Source organism: Cynocephalus volans, chromosome X (assembly GCF_027409185.1).
Source record: "Cynocephalus volans isolate mCynVol1 chromosome X, mCynVol1.pri, whole genome shotgun sequence".
NCBI lineage: Eukaryota > Metazoa > Chordata > Mammalia > Dermoptera > Cynocephalidae > Cynocephalus > Cynocephalus volans.
This window is the reverse complement of record NC_084478.1, coordinates 130363921-130385961: the sequence shown is the minus strand read 5'-3', so window position 1 is coordinate 130385961 and position 22041 is coordinate 130363921. Positions and strand designations below refer to the sequence as shown.

At 35.3% G+C, this 22041-nt stretch overlaps 1 protein-coding gene across 4 annotated transcripts in view; it reads left to right on the top strand.

The window, feature by feature from the left end:
* KLHL13 (kelch like family member 13) overlaps window positions 1-13605 on the top strand; it is an 81810-nt gene extending 68205 nt beyond the window's left edge. For 3 of the 4 annotated variants that reach the window (XM_063084004.1, XM_063084005.1, XM_063084003.1), the window contains 3 exons: window positions 3246-4041; window positions 10899-11012; window positions 13059-13605. In XM_063084004.1, coding sequence (XP_062940074.1) covers window positions 3246-4041; window positions 10899-11012; window positions 13059-13546 — 1398 coding nt within the window. In that variant the 3' untranslated portion in view covers window positions 13547-13605. The remainder of the gene's footprint in view (window positions 1-3245; window positions 4042-10898; window positions 11013-13058) is intronic. The other variant, XM_063084006.1, reaches the window with a different exon arrangement.
* Window positions 13606-22041: the final 8436 nt, after the last annotated feature.

Here is a 22041-nt window from a genome sequence, read left to right as displayed (position 1 = left end):
AATCTTAAAATAACATCACAGATTTCTGATGAAATCTGCCAATAAAATATCAAATTATGTTAATGACAGTGTTTGGGTGTGCCAGGTGTAATTTGAACAGTACAGCAGCAGTGAGTACCAGTTTGTTAATGAGAAAAACACTTGCACAATTGTATTGGAACTGCCTTTATTATGACCATGAAGGTTGTTTGGTTATAAAAGGATAATTTATAATAATTTATATCAATGAAACTTAAACATGCATTTGATTATTTTAAAAACAATTTTATATGTTTCCATACATGGTTGAGGAATTTTGTCCTTTTTTGCCGCTCTATCCTTTTATATGCCAATATAATTATTTGGATTGACTTGTGTTATAGCTCTGTTTTTAGGTGTGCCTTCTTCGGAATTTTGGCTAGATTTTCAGATGAAATTATATGAATTCAGATGAAATTAGAGTTCTTTCTACTTAGGAATATTTTAAATAAGCTTTAAACTTCATATTTTATATTTTCAAAGTGTAACATATTCTATTATATACATAAATTTCATTATATTATATGTTATGTTACTCCGTATATCTATTTTTTAATACTGTCTAGGCTAAAGGTTTGGAGATCTTCTAGCTGAGACACTTTTAAGAATCATGAATGAAAAGTGGATAATAGAATAATCCTGTATTTTGCCAAAAATTGTTTACCATTATTTCAGCATTCTTGTTCTGCTTATATTGTTAACTAATATTCTAGACTGCTTCTTTAGTTCCTATATTCTATTATTAATTTTTTAGCTATGATTGCATGCACTTGATAAGAATTAATTTCCTATTACATATTTTTCTAATTTGTGTCTCATTTTAAAATTAATAATTTTCTAGTAATTTGCCATATTAATTAAACGGGAATTCTGTTTTTAATCACATCTATCATCACACATTTAATTTTTATATTGTTGATATTCATAGTATTTAACCTATGTTAAATGTGGTTAACTGTTGTGTATGAGCTATAGAAAATACTTAGTCATCCTATCAAGAAGATGACAATTCAGAAGGTTATGAAATGCCATTCTCCGGCAATTTTTGAGAAAAGAGCAGGCAGCTATCTGTATTGACTAAGTGGTCTGTCAAAGTCTTCTTTTTCCTGTGTGTCTGTACATATGAGTGTATTGATATGTTGAAAGTACTTTCCAAATTCCCTTAATTAAAAGGTAGGCTTTTTTCTCATGCTATTTCAGTAATTGTTTTCTCATGGATAAAGTTGAAGAGGAAAAAAGAAAAGGTATTAAATACCTTGATCCCATTTCTAGATTATACAGTCTGGTTTCTAATCTTTAATCTTGCTCTATTTTACATGTTATAAATTTCAATTTAAATTTGGTGACTAACAACTGGTAGTATCATTTTGCCCGTGTAAAGTACTCACTCTGTTGTTTTTATTAGTAGTTATATCAATAATGATGAGAATCTGCATACCTGGGAATTATATTTGTGTTGTCATCAACTTTTACTTATCCATTCTAGTAAACATGTTCAAAAGTGCAAACTACCTTTGCTATGGAAAAGGGCTATTTCCTACTTGCCTTAGGAAGTGGGTCCATTACCCCAAACAGGAATCCCTTCCACCAAGGGTGATTTGGGCAAATAGATATTGACTGTAACTCCATTTATATAACTTAAAATTTTGTGAAACATCAACCTGCCACTCCTAAAAGTAGATTAAAATGGATTTTTTATTAACCAAATTAGAAGTCCTAGGTATTGACACTATTAAGCTGTGCATTTCTAGAATCTCATAAATTGTTAATTTATTTTCTTAGTTCTTATGTGTTACAGTTATGTTTTAGGTATTTTTTAGTATGTAGCTACTAAGTATAATAAGCAATTAGAATTTTTTGGTGATTTTTGTAAAGTAAATCAGCTGCTTAAGAGTACAAATTCTTCTTGTGTAGTAAATCTGTGAAAATAGCCATGTGTGTGTATTAACCTTAGAGCTTTCAGTGGTATTATATCCTAACTGGGCTGTTATTTTATGCAGAGGAGTAATGCTTTTAGCTGCATTTCAGCTTTTAAATGAAATGTCAATAGAAGGATTAGCCAGTTTTCTCTTAACCATCTGCCGATCTGTTAACAATACAGTTGTGAGGTTAACAATACATTGACGAAGTTTGTGTGACATTGGAAACACACACCCTGACAAAATTTTTAAAAATTTGAGTCCTTTGCCTGTGACCTATGTCTGTGTTTGTATACGTATACACTGACATTTGTATGGTAGCCTTGTTTTTGTGATTTAATCCTTACGTTATATTGCCAATGTTATTTTCCTGATTTTCCTTTTGACCTGACCAGTTAGTTATTAGAATATTGAAAAGTAGTCCTGTTGAGTAAGGGCCTCTCTATTACCTCTCTCCTTTGCCTCCTTTCTGCTTTGTGGTATATTTTGCTCTGTGATGGGGAAATGGTTCTGGGCTCATTTTGACTCCAGACAGAGGTAGAGGATGCTGAGAATAAGCGAGTGGCTAAGGAAAGCTGCATTGTCCAGATGCAAGCAGTCATAATAGATACCAAAACTTCACCTACATGAGTAATTTGATGTAGATACGCCCTTCCTGTGCTCAAGAAAGCCATTCCATTGTTTATATTTACAGATAAATAATGTGGAAAATAACTTCACCTAGGAATAATTGTTCTATCAGGTTATTTTATGAGAAATAACTTTTGAGGGAACCAAACTGAATGATGGCGATGAGTGATGCCTGCTTACGTGCAAGGGAAATCTAGGGATCGGGGTATTAGAGCTTTTCTGTTGTAGATCTACTAGCTGTGTGGTACTTTTAAGAATCAAAACTGAGAAGTGGATTGGCATGAGCCATAATAGAATAATTCTCTATTTCTCCCAAATTTCCAACTAGCAAGAATTTTAAGAGTATTTATTGGGGGGGGGGGTATGAATACACATTTTTGAGGACAGAAGAGTAATTATTCTGGCCATAGTCAAGCTATAGCTTTGTTTCTTAGAGTAACTTTTAACCCATTGACTTTGATCTCTTTCTTTTAGTCACCCTTCTACTGAGTTAGATAAAAGTGGTTTGCAAATTCTCTTTAGCTTATTGATGCATTTAGATAAGAATCTTTATTTGCCTGTATATGAACATTAAAATGCATAATGTACTCTTATTCTAGAACAGGTATTTTTGTTATCAAGATGTGAGTGTCATGAAAGCAGTTGTGTTTTAATTTTCTTTTTTTATTGGCTTAACAGGTCACGTTAGACAATTGTGTAGAAGTTGGGCGGATTGCCAACACCTACAATCTGACAGAAGTGGATAAATATGTTAACAGTTTCGTCTTAAAGAATTTTCCTGCATTGCTGAGCACCGGGGAGTTCTTGAAACTCCCTTTCGATCGTCTTGCCTTTGTGCTTTCCAGTAATAGCCTTAAGCACTGCACTGAACTTGAGCTCTTTAAGGCTACCTGTCGCTGGCTTCGCCTGGAAGAGCCTCGGATGGACTTTGCTGCAAAATTAATGAAGAACATACGATTTCCACTGATGACACCACAGGAGCTCATTAATTATGTGCAAACAGTGGATTTCATGAGAACTGACAATACTTGTGTGAATTTGCTTTTGGAAGCCAGCAATTACCAAATGATGCCATATATGCAGCCAGTTATGCAGTCAGACAGGACTGCCATTCGGTCTGACACCACTCATTTGGTTACACTAGGAGGAGTGCTGAGGCAGCAGCTGGTTGTCAGTAAGGAATTGCGCATGTATGATGAAAAGGCACATGAATGGAGATCGTTAGCCCCCATGGATGCCCCTAGGTACCAGCATGGCATTGCCGTCATTGGAAATTTCCTCTACGTAGTCGGTGGACAGAGTAATTATGACACAAAAGGAAAAACAGCAGTCGATACAGTCTTCAGATTTGATCCTCGATACAATAAATGGATGCAAGTTGCATCTTTAAATGAAAAGCGCACCTTCTTCCACCTAAGTGCCCTCAAAGGATATCTCTATGCAGTTGGTGGGCGAAACGCAGCTGGTGAACTGCGTAAGTGTGCGCATTTGTATAAAGCATAGAGACTAATTTGTTTGTCCAGAAATTATTGTCACATCATAAAATAAGCAGTTCTGAAAAATTAAAGACATAAAAATGTAGCTAGGATTTTATTTTTAAACTATTTTTCTTAGAAACTGCCATGGATCGTCTGTATGCTTTACTTGAGCCGATATTGTTGGCTAGTGTACAAATTATATCTTATAAGTATGTCAGTATGTTGCAGAATATTTTATTTGTGCAGTATATATGGTTTTCATCTTGAAGCTTCATCTAAAAATTGTATTCAGCTAATTTAAATTTTAATAGAATCTTGGACAGAAATTTCACATGTTTCCTCATTTTCTATTTTTAAAAGCCCACATGATACTTTAATGAACGGGTTAAAATCCTTTATTACAAAGGACTGACTTTGGTTGTTTCTTTTACGTAATTTGTTACCTACCACAGCCCACATGGTAAAATAATTTTCTTTGTAGATTAAATGTACAAAGCTCAATGTTATCCAGTGTTTATTTACTATGAGTATTAATTATGATCTGTGACTATTAGTTTTAAAAATCATCCTCTCTTGGTAAAATACCAGACAGTTTTTTCACTGTAAACTGATCTGGTAAGCTTTATTTGATAGTCACTTTTTTCTTTCCCCAGTATAAGATTGGTTACAAGTACACTTTAACATAGAAATACTTTGGCTATATAAATTAACCCTAAAAGGTGTAATTTAGTTATTTTAGATAAAATTGGAATAGTATAGATTTTCCAGAAAGAAAGGCAGAAAGACTGCATTTTAGATTGTTACTTATATATGAGTCATGGCCATTATTATTTGACCTTTTTTTCACTCCTCTCCTTTTATTCTCTGTTATAAGTAGTATTCTTATAGTTGGTGGATACTTTAAGCTCCATAATGCTGAGGAAGTTCAAAATATTGGCATTGGCTGTGGATAAATTCAGAGTAATTCTCAGTATCTTTTTGTTTTCCAGTATTCTAAGAAAAAAAGTTTAATGGATTTAAGACTAAGCTATTTATTGAAAAGAACTGTTCTTAGCTCTTATACTTTCCTGTTTATAAAGCCCTTTCTTGTTAGTGACATGGTCTTAATGTTACTGATCTTTTCTACCCATACTGTTTTTCCTTTGCTTTTACAGTGATATCTTTTCTAAGACTAAACTTTCTAAGTTGTTGGGTTAGGTGGTATGATCATGGACTACATAGGTTTCCCAATATATTTTAATAATCACACTTTTAAAAGCATTTGAGGCATTAGTGCCCTTATTGTAGGATTGTCATTTCAGGTCTCTTTAGTCAACCCGCACATTATTTTCGTGTTATTATACTATTTTAGATTTATGGTATCTGGAAATATCCAGAAAGTGCAAGTAGTGACTTGGTGGTTTCTTAGAAAAGCCACTTTTATAAGATAAGCTTTTAGAGTTTCCAAATTATAGGTCATCATTTCTGGCAATCAGTCGTCATTTTGAAACTTGTTTTCTCAAAGGAAATAGCTTTATTTTTCACTCACTTCTTGCTTGTTGATGTTATCCCCCCTGCTAGTATGCAGCTACTAAGTTTTTAATATACTGTTCCTAATATTAATTAGAGACCGGATTCTTCTGGGAGTTTATAATCTTCAAGCCAAGGAGAGTAATTATATAAAACCAAGAAGCTAGAGCTTCCTTTTTCTGACCCATTCCCACCCTCTCTGAGTTTGTCCTATGTTGTAAGAAGAAAAGAAGAAGAAATAGACTCCACTGTCAGGCAAGTGGCTCAGGCACAGGCTTCCTTGCACGTGACCTTCAGAAACCACCCTTCCATCTCTGATTAAAAGTGGTCTTCTGAGTTCCATTAGGAAAGTGAAAAGAAGCAAGAGAATCATGCTTTTCATGAGCTATTCCTAAATTCATATTAACCATTTGATTATATTTAGGCTTTAAAAATAAAATCCCTGAAGCTTAAAAGGGTGATAACTATTTTTGTACCAAGAAGTAACTCTAATTCCAATTATAGTCCGATTATTTGATATTTCATTTGAAATGATCTCCTGTAATCTGTAAGTTACTAAACTTTTGTAGAAAGTAACTACTTCCCTTAAAATCAGCATTTCCATCAAGAACTTTCTTTATTAAATATTTTAAGTTAAAGTATATTGGAAATTTAAAAAACAATATGTGACTGACTTATTAAGTGCACCCAAATTGAGAGTCTTGATTCCAAGCCTTTAGTTCAAAAGAAGTCATTACATAAAACCAAGAAGCAAGATGCTTCATTTTTTTCTGACCCACCCAACCACCTTTGAGTTCCTCCTGTCACACTCAAGTGGGAGTAAGAAGTACGACTGTCTCATCTTGTCACATTCTGTATTGTTGGGGTAATCAGACTTGATGTAACCTGCCCTGATACCCCCCCCACTCCCAAAGAACAATATCAATGAGTTCTTCTGAATTCTATCCATTAATAATATTTCTCTTTACATAAATAAGAAAATTGTTTCTGTCAGTTGCCCTTTCTAGTTTTCTTGGGCCCATTGTTTTTACAGAATAACAGACTTTGGTTCTAAAGAAATTCTTGCTTATATTTCTGAATGTTCCAGCCAGAGGCTGAGTTTTTAACTTTTCTCCTTCCCTACAATTGTTTTTAGTTTTTAATGGAATTCCCCCTGCTCCACACACACACACTGACATCTGATGTAATAAATTAACATTTCCATCTTTAATTACATAGACACATTCATATGCTTATGTAAATTAATACCAGTATATGATTTATTCTTCATATACACAAGAACTATTGCCTGTATATAATTATAAAAAGAAAACAGTGACAACATTTGCAACATATTTTAGATCATTTTAAAGTATTTGGCCTTTTGAAATCATTTCATAAAATGTATGGACCTAAGGAAAAGCTAAGCCCATAGTACATCAAAAAAAGACTACGTGTGTGCGTGCGTGTGCATGCACATGCCTGGCTTATTGCTAAAATATAATTCCTTGGAAACACTGCTTTCCTTTGACACTGGTTATCATAGGAAACTACAGGAAGCTTAGAGTAGCTGTCACTTCAGTGAAAAAGGAGTCAGTTATTTCTGGCATCTTTTAAAATTATGTCATATAAGAAATCAGTCTTACACTGAGATTTTCTATATTGAAGAATATGACAGCTCAGATATACTTCATTTCAGCTAAATATTGTCAAGCTTTCAAATAATGAAATAAGTTATAGAACACATGCGAGATTTTTTTCAAATAAATGTACAATAAAATAACTAAAATTTATCAAATGCCTCCATATCCTTTAATGGATTTGGGGTTTTCTTGATCACTAACCACTCTAGGATCCCCCTAGGATTCTAGAATCACTCTAGGATTCTAGAGTCCATCACCCCTCTGTGGGAGCCATCACTGTTCAAATAATTTTCTTCAGGCCTAATCGCTTTCCTAATCTCAAAGAACAGGTAAGTTACACACCATCCCTTGGGACTGATTCTGAACTTCAGTGGAGTCATCTGAGAAAATAGGAACTCCTGATATATGTGAAATAACCAACCTAAGTGTAATTCCTAAATTGGAGAGATTGTCTAACTTAAACATCAGCTCACCAGATTACTGAAGTTGATTCTCTAGATTAGGGGTCAGCAAACTTCTGTAATGAGCTAAAAGGTATATATATATTTTCAGCTTTGTGGGCCATTCATTATCTGTCACAACTAATTGACTCTGCTACTATAGTGCAAAAGAAACTGTAGACAATCCATAAACAATGGCCAAGGCTGTGCTCCAATGAAGTTTCATAAACACTGAAATTTGAACTTTTATATGTTACAAAATAGTCTTTTGATTCTTTTCCAACTCTTTAAAAATGTAAAACCATTCAAATTTTTATCTTGTGGGCCATATAAAAACAAGAGTTGGACTGGATTTGACCCCTGGGCTGAGGCTTGCTGATCCCTGCTCTAGATTTTCACAGCTGCCTCTTTACTATTCCAAATTCTCATAGACTGTGAAGGAACCACTGCTTTGTGGCTCAACTCCTTGCTTTGCTTCATCCCTGGCCCTCTCCTCCCATCAAAGTTGTTGGCACTAACGGTATATTTGACTATCTTGTAAATATGGAAAATAAAAATAAGAGCATGTGTGTCTGCTTTTTAATTAGATGCATTCTATTTTTAAATTAAATGCTATTTCTTTTTTTCTTCTTTTATTTTATTTTGTCAATATACAATGTGGTTGATTATTGTGGCCAATTACCGAAACCTCCCTCCCTCCTCCCTCTGCCCCCTCCCTCCCAACAATGTCCTTTCTGTTCACTTGTCGTATCAACTTCAAGGAATTGTAATTGTTGTGTCTTCTCCCCGCCCCCCTCCGGTTTTTTTGTGTATTTATTTATTTTTAGCTCCCACCAATAAGTGAGAACATGTGATATTTCTCTTTCTGTGCCTGACTTGTTTCACTTAATATAATTCTCTCTAGGTCCATCCATGTCATTGCAAAATGGCAGTAAATGGTATTTATTTTTCTAATAATAACAGCAGCTCTGCATGGGGAAGGTCTAAAGGTTGACAGTGAAGTTTAAAGGACTGTAAAAGCTAAAGGAGATAGATTATTTAGCTGAAAGAAGAAAAGTTTAGGGATGATGAACTATTACAGTTATTGTGTAATTGGTGGTTAATAGCCATCTTACACTGAGAAACTACTGTATGAAAAAGTGTAGATGGATTCTTATAGCCCCTATTAGGAAAAAAATGCAGTTAATTCACTGACAGAGAAAGAGCACTATCTTTCTACATAGGAAATATGAATAATCATAAAGATTGAATAGCTATTCAATTTTTAGCTCCACTGTAAAAAGAATAAGAGGAAAGTAATGGGAACTGCACCAGAACAGTTTGAATTAGACATGAGAAAGGAAAGTTACTATCTAGAAATTTCAAAGTTCATGGCAGAGCCCTGCATTAAGAAAAGTATAGAATTATAGTGAAACCTGTCTTTGGTTTCAAATAGATAAAGAAGATGATCTCCGGAAGTCTTTTTAAACCCTTTTCTGATAGGATGTGTGATTAGATTATTTTATCATATAAAATCTCTCCATTAATTACTTTGTTAATGCCAAGTATCAATCAATACACTGGGTCCTCTGTTACGTGTAGAGAGAGAGATAATAATGTACATTCAGTAGGATTTTGCTTGTCAGTGAGGTGAAAGTCATGTTAAGGCAAATGGAAATGGATATCAAAAAAGACATCTAGTGACTGGAGATAGTCAAAAAAAGTATTGAGATATGTGGCAGTTTAACTCGTTATTAATTGTGGAAATAGCCCTTATTTTAGGAAAAGAATTTTGAAGGGTCCTGTTATTTGATGGAAGTGTTTAGAAGAAAACAGAGTTGGTAAAGATCCAGGCCCGAAGCAATGAACAGAGGCAGCAAGAGAGTAGATCAAAATGAGAATAGTAACAGCCTTTGAAATAAGACTGAAAATTTAAAGCTAAAGGAAGTAGAAAAGGAAGTCAGTAGAGGGATATGAGAAGGGGTATAATGTAGGTGAGGTTAGAGAAGATAAAAGTACTTTGCACAGTGAATTTGATGAAGAAATAAAATGATTGAATAGGACAAAAACGTAGTCCCCCCCCCCCCCAAGCCCCATTTTGCCTGTGGGCATGTTGTTTTTTAAGTAGGAAATCTCATTCAAAGGATGATTTGTCAGTTAGGCAGTTAGGACTGAATTTGGCCACAAGTAGCTAAACCTTATTTTAGTGCCTTGGTCAAATAACCCCACTCCATAGACTTATGCTTATGTGTCACTGCCTAGAACTATATCATATGGTTGACCAAAGCTTCAAGGGAACCTGCTAATTTGAATTTTATTTTCAGTTTGGTGCAGTGCTTCCCTGAGCAGTGTTGTGGTTCTGTTAGTAAGAAAAAAGCAGGGTTGGGAGAGGCAAGAAATTGGATTATCAATTAGTAGTGTCTACTATAAATAATATGAACTTTTCAAGTCAATCTAGACTTTGTGCTTTTAGTCCTTGTAACAGTCCTCTTTCTTTCTGCCTTTGAAAAAAGGATTACATTTTCCATCTGTGTAGAGTGTCATTGTTCTGTTCTTGAGGTTATAACAGATTGATTGAAAGATATTTAAGTGAGTCGAAGTTGCTTCTACAAAATACTTTATGTTAAAGATGATAAATTCATTACTAAGAGGAAGTACCCTTAATAAAGATCTTAACTTTATATTATGCTGCCAATCATCTTCAGGTTAGAAGTAGTACTGACTGCAATGGTACTGGGAGTATACAAACTTAGTTTTACACTATAAATGTAGAGAAATTATCATCAGTGTCTGTTTTGTAGTCTGGATATAAAATAACGCATTAAGCTTTAGAACATAAACTAGGCAGTGTGTATACATTCATTCTTAATTTAAAATTTTGCTTCTTACATATTAATGTGTGTTCCTATAAGATATCTCAACATGGGGACCCAGAACTGAGGTGTTTTTCCTTCCTTGTGATTTTTTTCATCTCTTCTTTCCACATTTTTAGAGCAAATATTGGAGAAATGTCAAATTATTAAGATGTAACCAGATTCCAGAAGAAAAGAAATCTTAGCAATTTCTGTAGAGACAGAAATGTGTTACATTTTTACATTATCTAGTCTAATGTAATATGTACTAATGGTTCATATTGTTAATATATCGAGAACATAGTCTCGATAACTACTGTAAGAGCCCCCCTCCCAAGGATCTCTCATACCTATAATAGATATGTTTCAGAAATTTGGATATTATTGTTAAAAAGGAAAATAATTAATTGCTAACTTTGAGATTAAAAATTCTTTTCTTTATTTTAAACAGCTACAGTGGAATGTTACAATCCACGAACAAATGAATGGACCTATGTTGCCAAAATGAGTGAGCCCCACTATGGCCATGCTGGAACTGTGTATGGAGGAGTGATGTATATTTCAGGTAAACAATTATTATGTGAACACAATATAATACATAAGCTTTTAACTATATAGTCATCTTTCCATATAGTGGTAGTAGTAATAATAATCCAGAAAAATGCATAATCACACTATAATTTATGTTGATTTTCGAAGGCATTTTTGTGTGTACATTTCATGTGGATGCCTTGGGCATTCTGTAACATCATAAGACTAGCAGTAAACTAATCCTGCTGTAAATATATAACTTAGAAGAAATTGGAAAGCGCGCAGATTCTCCAGTTTGCTTTCTAGTTCCCATGCTCTGTATTCTAATAAACACCATTTATATTCTTTATAGCAACAATTAATTCATTTTATTTAACATTTAACTAAACTATGTGAGAAAATATGTCATTATATAATATATAAACTCTCCTGTGCATAATAATGTTCATTCTCTCTTTTAGTATAATACATAATATGTGTTTCCTTTTTCCTTAGCATTATAATGAGGCTCTACTATGGCGTCATTGCATAAATAATTCTGTGCTGATTGTCTGTATTTTAGGCACATATTTTTCTATTAAAAAATTCTGAAATGGCTGCTGTTTATTCACAGTGTTCCAGTAACAACGTTTATTCTTCAATTGTTGGTGTTCAAATCACCTTTCCATAGAATTTAGAAAGAAGTCTTACTTTAATGTCATGGTCATCTCTGGTATTGACATTTAACTTTGTTAGGCAGATTCTTATCATTTGGCCCTGACAGTCTACCTGTGACAGTTTTTTTCTCCCGTTTGAAGGCCTGCCAGTGCCAGTTCAGCAGTTACATTAACGAAGAACAAAGGTGTTAAGGTGATGTTTGTGGTCTGATTCTCTGAACACTGCCTTAGGAAATCTGTAATCAAGAAGGATCAGTGAAAGGCCTGTAGTATGTGATTGGCAGGTTTCTGGTGGTATATTCATGAGCAGCTATGGGATGTCTTATATTGAAGGAGCCATCCAGGACATCATATGCTCCACTAATCAATGATTTATGCCATCTACCTATTTTATGTATGTAGCGGCTGTACCATTGTAATGAGAGCTCCAAATCCTCTGGGAAAAAAGAAAAAAAAAAGACACCTAAATTGTTTTAATGATGCTTTGGCATAACTGATATATATTTCAGAAATGACTGTCCTAATCAAGAGTAGGATAGGAACCATAACTGATTTTTAAAAAAATAGTGATTTTCATCTGGCCACTTGATAGTAGAGCTTTGAATGATATGGCTGAAGATTAGCTTAGTTCTGTCCCTTGTCTGCAGAAGATATAATCAGATACTTTTATTGTAGAGACTGTTTTATATGTGATCTAACAATACACTTTGTAGGTGATATGGACTCGACAGACCAATAACAAACTGCTGCACATATAAAACTCCACATATGTTGAGCATTCTAATTTTTTAGCATTTTAAATGTACATTCTGACAGAAGACATTACCTACCCTCACCCCACCTACTAAAAATTCTACAAAAACAAACAATTCTGAATTGCTATAAGCTTGTATATTTGGACAAGACTTTCAACTTTGGTATATACTAAAGCATTTTGATAAATATCCCACTTTATAGTCACATCCTAATGATATAACTAGAGTAGATATTCTATATGGCAAATGAGCGCATATGACCACCTGGAATTTAAAGTGCTCTAGCCCAGTGCTCAGCACCCAGAGGGTACCCATGAAAAAGCAGTAAGGAGTAAATGATGCTTTGTAGTTGGGATGTACTACAGACCCAACTCCAACAGTCGCCAAAATATATTTTCATTCAATAAGCCCTCTTAAATACCATGGGCTTCCATTTGAGAAAGTCATTTCTACAATATAAGCCATTTATTTCATTCTTTAAGAAGATGAAAATGTTATCTTTATTTTTAATCCAGAGAGAGTATTTATAGAGGGGAGATTTTGTAAGAATACTGTTGGTAAGCTATAAAATATCATAATATGAAGCTAAAAGTTAATTGTCTATGACAGCGAACCTTTACTTTTGTGTTTTTATAATAATTTTAAATATAATTTTATGTAATTCTTTAGGAGGAATTACTCATGACACTTTCCAAAAGGAGCTGATGTGCTTTGACCCTGATACTGACAAATGGATCCAGAAGGCGCCAATGACCACTGTCAGAGGTCTGCACTGCATGTGTACAGTGGGAGAAAGGCTCTATGTCATTGGTGGCAATCACTTCAGAGGAACAAGTGATTATGATGATGTCCTAAGCTGTGAATACTATTCACCTATCCTTGACCAGTGGACCCCAATTGCTGCCATGTTAAGAGGGCAGAGTGATGTTGGGGTAGCTGTCTTTGAAAATAAAATCTATGTGGTTGGTGGGTATTCCTGGAATAATCGTTGTATGGTAGAGATAGTGCAGAAATATGATCCAGATAAAGATGAATGGCATAAAGTTTTTGATCTCCCTGAGTCCCTTGGTGGCATTCGAGCTTGCACACTAACAGTTTTTCCACCTGAAGAAACCACACCATCACCTTCTAGAGAGTCCCCTCTTTCTGCACCTTAAGATCATCCCTACAACTAAGATGCTGTGGTCCTATCTTTGTAATGTGTCATGAATTCTCTTCTTTTCCCCCCTTAAATAGTATATATGTTAGGATTAGCCTCCAGTAATTGATAGAGATATTGGAAAAGAGATGAAATTGATGTTATTTGTGCTGTTTGTCTGGCCTAGAATGTTTATAAAGTGGTACCACAGCCATTCTGGAAATGTATTCCATAGAAGCTGATGTTTAACATATGGAAAAAAAGTATTGTCCATAAAATTTTTCTTCAGTACTTTTTTAATGCTGTGTACTGGGTGTAAGGTATTTGTCATCTCACATTAGTAAGCCCAATAAGCCAAGTTGAAGGTGGGTTATGGTAAATGTACAAGTGTGCTCACTAGGCTTCAGAGTAAAAAGTTTTCCTTTCATCTTTGACTGTACCGTGTCAAAGGGAGGCAGCCTGCTCGAGAAGGAAACGACACACGAAAGGTTGCCTCCTTCTTTTCATAAGGTATTTTTGACATATCTGTCAACCCACCTGACTGCGTGGGTGCATTGAGAACATATGAAATTTCTTAGACACACAGGAGAAATAACTGAAATTCACCATTATTAATGGGGGGGAAAAAAACCCAGCACGAACCCAGTACTTAAAAACAAGGGTTTGGGGTTTTTAAAATGTGTATAAATACACACACACACATTTATCAGATACAAATTTTTAAAAATTGAGTGGCATGTCAAATAAATGTGAAATTAAAAAAACATTTTCCAAAAAGCAGCTTCCAGTAAAATGGGAATTCAGTATGCACACAACTGAACGTGCATATGTAGAACCATACTGAATTTAGGTGGATAAGGGCTAGAAATTTTGAGCAATTAAATGTGTTATTTTACCAAATTTTATCTTCAAAACTGTATTCTACTTCTCCTTTGCTGTTGAGGTAAATTACATATTATATGTATTCTGTATACTCAGTTCATGAGGTTATTTAGCACAAAATATACCAGCTTCACCTGAAGAGCTGTTTTTGCTCAATGAATTCAACTTCCATGTTTTATCTTTTTTTGTTCAATAAAAAACATTTAATGTCATTTTTGTCTGAAGCATCCTATTATTGTCTAATTTGGCTTCTTTTTATTAAATATCTTTTTTTTTGATATGGCAAGTTTCAAGTGATCAAAATTTAGAGCACTGAGCAGCTTAGATGAGTGAATATTTATGAATTTATTCAAGGGAAAAAAAGATTTTGACCAGGTCTAACTTCATTGGTCAAAACTCATTGCTGGTTATCTTTGAGGAGTTAGTTTGTGGAAGATGCTAGTTGACTCTTCTTCATTCCCACAGAAGGACTGCCAGACATGTCTAAACCATGAGAGCAGTTACATTTCTGAGGTCAGTTTCCTTGATCTTCAAGAGGCTCTATCTTGCTTAATGACAAGGGATTGTGTAAAATAACCTCAGAGATTTGTTCTTCATGTAGGATCCTAAAGGAAAAATGTTTTTGTAAAAGATTATTTGAGAATTATTTTAGGGCCATATTATGATCATTCCTGCTTTGTCTGCAAATAAGCAAATTAAATCAACCAAAAATTTAGGGCTGTTCCAAAACAGCTAAAGGGTCATCAGATTTCTTCACCAGTGGGTATTTAGCAGTGCAGATGTCACTACCTCTGCCTTGAGTTAAACATAATTAAGAAAACAATTTTCTTATTAGTGGTATATTTGAATTTTGGGAGAAGCCTGGTATGGATTTGAAAGACCCCCTTGGGCAACTGGTCCAGTGATATCAGTTCCCTGCTTATAGGCAGAGCACATTTAGCCATTTGCACATAGTTAACACCTACCTAAAAATGGAGGAATGTACAAGACAGACTAATGATCCTGAAACAGTCCACTGTGAGTGTTCCTGGCCAGGTGACTCCCCTCCATGTAGCAAAGGTTCTTTCCATCTTGTGGCCTTCCGCCTTTAGGTCATAACAGTTCTTTCCATTCAGTCAGTATAAGAAAAATAAAGCATTGCTGGTGAGGGCTGTAGTACTCAGGCCTGAAGAGGCATCTATCACTTCTTCCCACCTTCTGCTGGCCAGCAGTCAGCCCTGTAGCTCCATATAAACACGAAGGGAACTGGAAAATATTAGACAGCCGTGTGCCCAGAAAGATGAGGAAATAGGGTTGCTGATCTTCTAGCAGTCTGCCACAGGGCACACACAGTTCTATTTGACAACTTACCTTTTCTGCATCCATGCCATGTGTTAGTTAGAAGAGCAATTAATTTCACACTTTACTGTTAAGTGATATTATTAAATAATTCTAACAGCTTGGAAATTATCACACATTTTCTTCACAGTAAATTAACTATTTTTCTTTATGAAAAACTACCTGCTAGTTATTGGTTGGCTTTATAAACATTTCTCACATTTGCCCTTCTTAGGTCTACTTGAAAAAGAAGTTATAGAAATTAAATCTCATGACTTAATGAATCATAAAGGTTTATGATTTTCCTTCTTGGTCAGAGTTGCTAGGATGTGAAAAATGAAAGAGTTTACTTTGCCTATATCTACAATTTTAGAAAATCCATCTGGTAATCAGTATTTGCCCTTAAAAGTGAAATTATGATCTGAAAGTCTCTTTTCTCTAATAATACCTTAGGGACTTCTAAAATGTACGTGTAAGTATATAATTTTGGGGGGAGTTGCTAAAATAATTCTGTCATATTAGCCCATGATAGAGTGCTCCACAGGGCATCTAAGTAGTGTTTTACTCAATTAGTTCTACCATGTGACTTTTTCTTTTTTTCTATTTCAAGGGCCTTTCTGTGTTTTCCCCCCAAGAACAGTAAGGAAATATTCCTGTGTGGAAATCTGGCTCTGCTTCTAATTTTATTCTTGACTCCTGTGCCTTGTGTTTTATATTCTCAAGCCAGTAAAAATTAGATTTAGTCCTTTGCACATCAAATAGTTTTTTGGGTAGGCAGGAAGGGAAGTAAATGCGAAGCAAGTTCTCAAGGACTAAAGGGATTTTATTCTAAATTGGCCAAATAATGCAGTGTTTAAAGGCTTTTGGTAATTATAAAAGTGAAAAATACAGGAAATTGGAAAGTATAAGAAGGAAGAAAAAATGTCACCTATCATCTCCTCCCTCCCCATATCAGGATAACTATTGCTACTTTTGAGTATATTTTTTTTCCCAATTATCATTTAAAAATCAGTATAATTTTTTATATACCATATAAAGTATTATCTGATAAATCAATGTCATTTTCTGATACAAAATACATTCTGATAGATCAATGCATTAACTTCTGATACAAAATACATCAATGCAATATTTAAGATAAGATTTTCTAACCTGTATTAAGTGAGATTTAAATATTAGGCAATGTGTTGGGCTTTTGTCAGTTTAAAACATATTAAATATTAATGTGGCTAAATCAGATGTCTGCATAATTTAAGCAACAGTGATGATAGACAACTAAAATATTTATTTTATCAGTGAATCTAATTCTTATAATTCAGATCTTATAGTGGATATTTCATCTCTATTTAAATTTAGTGTTGCTTACTGTCTCTGCTAATCATGTATTACCAAATAATTGTCAAATGTTTCTTTACCTTGTATATGTTATTTGGCAGTGTAACTAAGATAAACAAAGACTGAATGAAAAAAGTGGGACTAAAGGCCATACCTCTATTAAGAGAAAAACAAAAAAGGAAATATTACGAGGTTCCGCAAGCTTTTTCTGTAAAGAGCTAGTAAATATTTTAATTATTGTGGGCCATATGGTCTCCATCACAACTACTCAACTCTGCCGTAGTAGTGTGAAAGCAGACATAGACAATATGTAAATGAACGAGCATGAATGTGTTCCAATAAAACTTTATTTATGGACATGGAAATTTGAATTTTATATAATTTTCACGTATTACAAAATATTACTCTTCTTTTGACTTTTTTCAATCATTTAAAAATGTGAAGGCCATTCTTGTCTCATGGGCCATACAAAAATAGGTCACAGACCAGATTTAGTCCATGAGCTCTAGTTTGCTGGCCCCTGCATTACAAGAGCATGTTTCATAACCATCTATTCTTTCAACAAACATTTATTGCGAACCTATTTCGTATCACTCAATGAAGAGTTTTAGGGCTACAAAGAAACAATCCTTGCCTTCATGACCTCAGTCTAGCTGGGTAGATAGGTAGTTACAATGTAGAGCACTGGAGGCTATGATGGGTGTGTACACAGGCAACATCTGAGCATACTCATAAGAATAAGAGTGTTTGTAAACTGAATGAGAATGAGTGAAAATTATAAAGAAATGAGGGCCTGCCTTAATAAAGTACAACTTCTGGGACCACAAAGGTGGAAATGAAATAGTACACATAGGGGAAGGGAAGCCAATCTTTGAAATCTGAGCTTCTGCCCTCTGAGATAAAACTTTATCTTGCAAATCTCTCACTAATTACCCCAACCATCAACTTGCTAGTTCTGTGCTACGTAGGATCACATACAATTTGCCCTTTAAAATACTCTGTAATCCAAGTAAAGACCAGGATAAAATATTTCACAAGGCTTCCCTAAAATCTCAGTATATTAATATGCCTTTTACTATAAGGAACAGAAAACCCCAACTCTAACAATAAGGAACTGTGTTTTGTCACAGAACTGTAACGCCTTCTAGGAGGTAAAGGAGGCCCCAGGCATGGTATAATTAACTCAGTGTCATCAAACACCCAGGCTCTTTTTTTTTTGTCTCTACACTCCATTTGCAACAGCATTGCAGCCACTTTGTTTTGCTAGTAGTGTCCCTAGCTCACACCCAGAGAGAGGAAAAACCTCTCATCCAAACACAGAATTAAAACTCTTCTTTTCATTCTGATAAAGTCAACTTAAAACATATGACTGCTCCTGGACCAGCTGCTAGAGGAATGTCATGCATGGATTGGCTTTGACTAATTATCTGATGTGAAATTGTTGTTGTGAAATTAACCATAATACCCTTCTCACTCAAGAAAAGCAAAAGGGAAACACACAAGGAACGAAATTTGGCTAATTGGATTTACTTGGTTCAGTTTGTCCATAATCAGCCTGGGCTTTTTCTAGATTACTGTTTTTCAAAGTTTGGGTCATAATTTATTAGTACAGAGGTTCTCAAAGGGTCGTCCAGGCACCCTGGTGTCCCTGAGACCCTATCAGGGGTTCTGAGGTCAAAATCCTTTTTATCATAATAGTGAGACATCATTTGTCTGTTGTGCCCTCTCATTCCCCTACGAGTATGCTGTGGAATTTTCTAGACACTAAAGGATGCATGAATACTTTGTAAATACTTGTGTTTCAAATTATTTTTATTTTTCATTTATAATGCATTAAATATCAATAGATATAACCCACATGAACACAACCTCTTTTGTGTCCTTAACAGTGTAAAGGAGTCCTGAGACCAAAAAGTTTGAGAATGGCTGGTGTATGTTTTTTCTAAAATAAATTTTAGTGGATTATAACCAAAATTTTTTGATTTCCTGCTGAATTTCTTCTTGGACCTATATGTCATTCATGAGCATGTTGTTTAGTTTCCATGCACTTGAATAGTATCCAAAATTTTGCTTGTTATTGATTTATAGTTTTGATCTGTTGTGGCCTGAAAAGATACTTGAAATGATTTGGATTTTTAAAAATGTGTTGAGAATTGATTTGTAACCTAACATGTTGTCTATTCTGGAGAATGTTACATGTGCCAATGAGACAAATGTATATTCTGTGGCTGTAGGATGAAATGTTCTGTAGATATCTGTCAAGTTCAATTGGTCTAAAGTGTGGTTTCAATCCTGTGCTCCTCTGTTGATTTGTTGCCTATTTTATCTGTCCAATATTCAGAAAGGAGTACTCAGGTCCCCAACTATTATCATAGTTGGGTCTATCTCTTTCTTTAGGTCTAATTGTGTTTGCTTTATATATCTGGGTACTCCAATGTTGGGTGCATATATGTTCATGATTGTTATGTCTTCTTACTACATAGATCCCTTTATCATTATATAGTGGCCTTCTTTGTGTCTTTTTGTAGTTTTTGGTTTAAAGTCTATTTTATTTAATATTACAATAGCTACTCCTGCTAGTTTTTGGTTTCCATTTGCATGGTATATCTTTTTCCATCCCTTAACTCTTAGTCTGTGTGTATCTTTACAGGTGAGGTGAGTCTCTCATAGACAGTATAAAGTTGGGTCTAGCATTGTAATCCAATCAGATAGTCTGTGTCATTTGAGTGGGGAATTTAATCCATTTCATAATCATATTTTATGACTGCTTTCTGTTTCCCCCCCACTTTTTGAGGTTTTCTATATTTAAGCTCAAAAATTCACTTATACTCAGTGGTGTGCAGGTAAATATTTCAACAACTTGGGCAGAAGAAAGGGATGTGCCCCAATTTATACCATTTGCCAATTTCCATGGTATAAATATCTCCACCACAGCTGATTTTAAGGTACCACTTGGCATCCACTTGGAAAGTGGAGTTGTGAAGAGAAGCAAACAATAATTTCTCATGAACTGGTATAATCCAGCTCCAGCACACAACTCTATCCAGAGAGGACAGAGAGGGGATATTTTGTCAGGAGCACATGGGACATGGCTGGAATACGTGGCTCTGTATGCTTCTCCCATCTGGTGGCTGCTCTTTTTGCTTTCTCTTCTTTGATAGGTTTCTCATTTTAATCCCTATCAGCCACTTATCTCTTCATATGATTCAGCTGACCTGGTCTTTTTCAAGAGCAAATTTGCCAGATATCTTAGAGAAGATAAAAGGAAAAACTGGGGGTCTTTGGAAGGTGAAAGAATGTGCCCTCATTTATCAGGAAGGCACTATCAATTTTGCTTCCAAGGCAAAAATTGTGTATGGTTACAGGTTGGGAAGACAGAATTTTCAATGAGCTGGCAGGGCATATAAATGGATGGGAGAATGGATCCCTTTGTTGAGGGTGGGTTATAAAGAGTCAACTATCCCTTCAAAGAGTGAAGGTAGTGAGGTTGCAGGAAGAATTGCCTCTTGAACACATTGGTCGGGGAGCCCACACATCTGGTACCTTCTTCTTTCCTGAATTAACCGGACAGCAGACTTAATGGCATAGACCAAATCTGGCACATACTACTCATGTTCTTGATTATAGGTGAAGGTGGCCATAATAAGACTTGAGCACCCATTTAAATGGGGTATCCTAGCCACACCACTCATGCTGCTGCATGGACATACAGGGCTGTCTTGTAGCATACAAAATCCAAGAAGGCATCATGGAAAATTAAAAGTCTCAACAGATTAGGAAGAAGAGAGCAATGAATGGCTTTTAGTGAAACTAAACATTTCATTAATTATGCAGGAAGCCACCAGTCTGTTATTTTCTCTATGTAGAGATCAGACAGCTTGCCAAGACTGAGATCCCAGTGAGCCACCCATGTAGTTTGCCCAGACTCTAAGTATATATAGGAAACCAACAGTTGTGTGGACTGGCGTGCTGGAGGGTAGGAGTAGACTGACTAAGATTTAGCAGCAAGAGCACAATAGGTATGAAAACAATGAGCCTATTCCACACACAGATGTCTCTGGCAAGTGGCTCATTTGGTAAGTGTGGAAGAGTGGACCATGGCATCTTACAGGTTCTTGATAGCGGAGGGTGAAGGAAAAATCAGCCCTACATTGGCAAAGCTTTTGGCCACAGATTCATAGTCATTCACAAGGATTGAGAAGAGCCCAATCTAGGGCATGTTTGAGGGTAGCAGCAATACAAGGAGGGAAACCATCACTTGAGCAGTTTTCTACTAATAGTGACCATAATCAGATCTCAGGAGGCCCACATGAAAGTGTCAGTGCCTTGGCAGGGTCCAGCATGGTACTAAGAGCATGATTAAAGGCTGACTTCTGCAGGAAAGAGAAAAGCAATAGAATACTAATAGTCATAGGCAGAGGCTTCTCAATTGCTGATATGGCACAAAAGACAGAAGCTCTGTTGGGAATGGTAGCTAAATGAAAATTGGGGTTCCCTCCACTCTCAAAGAGGGGGCAAAGAAACAGTAAAATATTGTCTGTTCTTACTACTGTTTTTAGGTGTGTCCAAGGTAGAATGTATGCAGTACAAGAGAACAGTGAAATCCCATCTGTCTATACTATTGCTTTCTGGTGAATCCAAGTTAAAATGTTTGTCATCTCTAATTAAAGGAAAAATCAAGGGAATTGCCTGAAGCCTGCCAAGGTGGCAACACATAACAAGGCAACACATAATAACATAACTGTTAGTTCCTCTGACCCTCAGTGTTTAAGATCAAGGATGCAGTTGATTTGGGCCAGAAGAGGATATTGGTCCAAGTACCTTTAGAAAGCAGAGAGCACATCAGTAGGAATTCACATCCAGTTCACCACCACCTGCTGCCGCCCCTTGTGCTTCACACTCCTTGGTCTGAGAAACTGACTTTAGGGAGGTCAGGGTCTATGCTTCACATGCCTTTGTGCAGGAACCAGGAAACAAGTT